At 41.4% G+C, this 2378-nt stretch overlaps 1 protein-coding gene across 1 annotated transcript; it reads right to left on the reverse strand.

Moving 5' to 3' along the window:
* Positions 1-221: 221 nt before the first annotated feature.
* LOC109166011 lies at positions 222-698 on the reverse strand. The gene has a single exon (XM_019314896.1). It carries the CDS (start codon positions 696-698, stop codon positions 222-224), a length of 477 nt encoding a protein of 158 aa, XP_019170441.1.
* Positions 699-2378: the final 1680 nt, after the last annotated feature.

The following is a 2378-nucleotide window of genomic DNA, read 5'->3' on the forward strand; positions in this document are numbered from 1 at the left end:
CTTATCTCCCACAATATCCCAATAGGTGTGAAAAAAGTCAGGGTTAAAGTCATTGATACTTAGCTTGGACTTTTATCGGGATGCATCAGCTCATCATTCTGGGCAGCCGTAACCTTTGGAGTGAGGCACTGTAAAACTGGAGTTTGATCCCCTGCAGTACTGGTAAATAGATTGATGAAATACTCTTTAATAAGATTGTGCATCTCTAGACCCTGTGACACCTAGTCTCCCCTCAAGTTATGAAGCTTGGATAAAGCATTGTTTCTCTGTCTTTCGGTGATCATGTTGTGGAAATATTTAGAATTGGAGTCTCCACCTTTGTACCAAAACAATTTTGCCCTCTGCCGCCAGAAACTGTCCTGCTGTTGTAAGAGATGAATGAAGTTTCTCTGGACATTTTCGAAATCATGCAGACCATTATCATCAATTCTATTTCTCAAAATTTCCATACTTTTTCTAGCCGCTTCAAGCTTGTGGTGGAAATTCCCGTTATAGTCCTTTACCCATTTCCATATTGCCATGCTGCAAGCCTCAAACCTAGCGCAGATGTTGTAACCCTCAGATTTTTTCCAGCTCAAATCAACTAAGGTTTTGCATTGTTGCTCCTTCAACCAATAATTCTCAAAGCGAAACTTCTTTCTCTTTCTGACCTGAATTGACGGAATCGGCCAGACGACTATCGGGAGGTGATCGCTCATAGAGTCATAGGGGCTTCGAAGGAAGTAGCTTTGACCTCTCCGAATAATTCTAACCATGCGTTGTTGACAAGAATACGATCAAGCTTCTCACGAACCCAATTAGGGATTCCTCTTCCCTTTTCCCATGTAAATTGGTATCCCTTGAAATCCAAGTTCCTTAGACCGCTGTCCTCCACTACATCTTTGAAGCCTTGAATTAGCCACGGAGGTTGAGGGTGATTTCCGATTTTCTCGTGTGGGTGCAAGATATCGTTGAAATCTCCCATAACAATCCAAGGTAAGTCACTTTGTCTTGATAAACTCTTGAGCATATCCCATGAAACACGCCTGCGATTTCTCTCCGGACAGCCATAAAAGCCCGTGAATCTCCAGAGGTGAGGAGAATTGTTTACGCCAATTTTCTATCAATAAAATTCTGATTACAGCTAGCAATAGAGAAATCCACTTCATTTTTCCAGAAGAGGCCCAACCCTCTACTAGAACCATTATTGTTGACCACAAAAACATTGTCAAAGCCCAACTTGACCCTTATTGTTTCCATACCTTGTGAGCCCAACTTTGTTTCCATAAAAAATAAAGTAAAAGGCCTCTTAGATTGGATTAGGTCCAAAAAGACTTGAACCGTCGCCTGGTTGCCAAGCCCGCGACAGTTGCATGATATAATACACATTATGAGCCCGCCTCCAACAAGTTTTTTGAGATATCCACCGCTATGTTGTCCTGATCCAAATTCCTTTTTGGGCCATCAATATCTTTCCTTTTCCTTCTCTGCTCGTAGTCCATACGATGTGGGCCTAAAGTATTGGGCTGAATTCCACTAAGCCCTACTTCACCTGTAGTAAATTCCAAACATATTTTGGATTGTTGTGTAAATGTGAATTGGATTCCAACCTCCAAATCATTGTGTAAAGACCTTCCCTCTTCCATTAAATGCTCCGTATTATAGATGTCAGCTTGTCCATCAATGCCATTAATATCCTGGACAGGTGTCTCTTCCTCCATTTCTCTTCCTCCATTTCTTTATTCTCTGATAAAAATTGAAATTGACGTTCTGCATGGTTGGCTGTGGTTCTGCCACTTTCCTTCTCAGCATTTTTCCTCCTCCGTTCCAACAGAATCCACTTTTGGCCCGTTACCGGCATTTGTCTCTTTCCCGAGGCTCTCAAGTCAGGTCCGAAGGGCTTTTCCAGCATTGGTGATGTAGTTTCCAACATGGTCGGCCAATGTCTATCTAGCTGACTTGTGTCGGTCTTCTTGTAAGTACCCAGTAAGATAAAGGACACACTAAAATGCATTAAAGCATCCAAGGTTGTTGATGGGTTTGGTGAGAAGCAGTAAATGAAAATAAAGGGAGGATAGGTGAGCCTTAATCAAATTAAGGATAGCCGGCATTAATGCAACAAGAAGGAGAAGCTGGTCATTCCGACCAGAGAGACAGTATTTACTTTTCTTATTCATTCCTATTCAACATTTTCTTTTTTTACCTCAAATATTCACATTTATTTGAATACCTGATCTCCCTACTACAAACAACTTGTAATAACACTGCAATTCACGTTGTTGTGTGTTGTGCTCAAATCCTACAATACCTCTCATCTGCACCTACTTGCATTGTTTAATCTCACTTTCTCTGGCTATTTGTTTCTTCTCACTTTCTCCGGCTATCTGTTTCTTCTCACT

The sequence above is a fragment of the Ipomoea nil genome, unplaced genomic scaffold (genome assembly GCF_001879475.1).
Source record: "Ipomoea nil cultivar Tokyo-kokei standard unplaced genomic scaffold, Asagao_1.1 scaffold3084, whole genome shotgun sequence".
NCBI lineage: Eukaryota > Viridiplantae > Streptophyta > Magnoliopsida > Solanales > Convolvulaceae > Ipomoea > Ipomoea nil.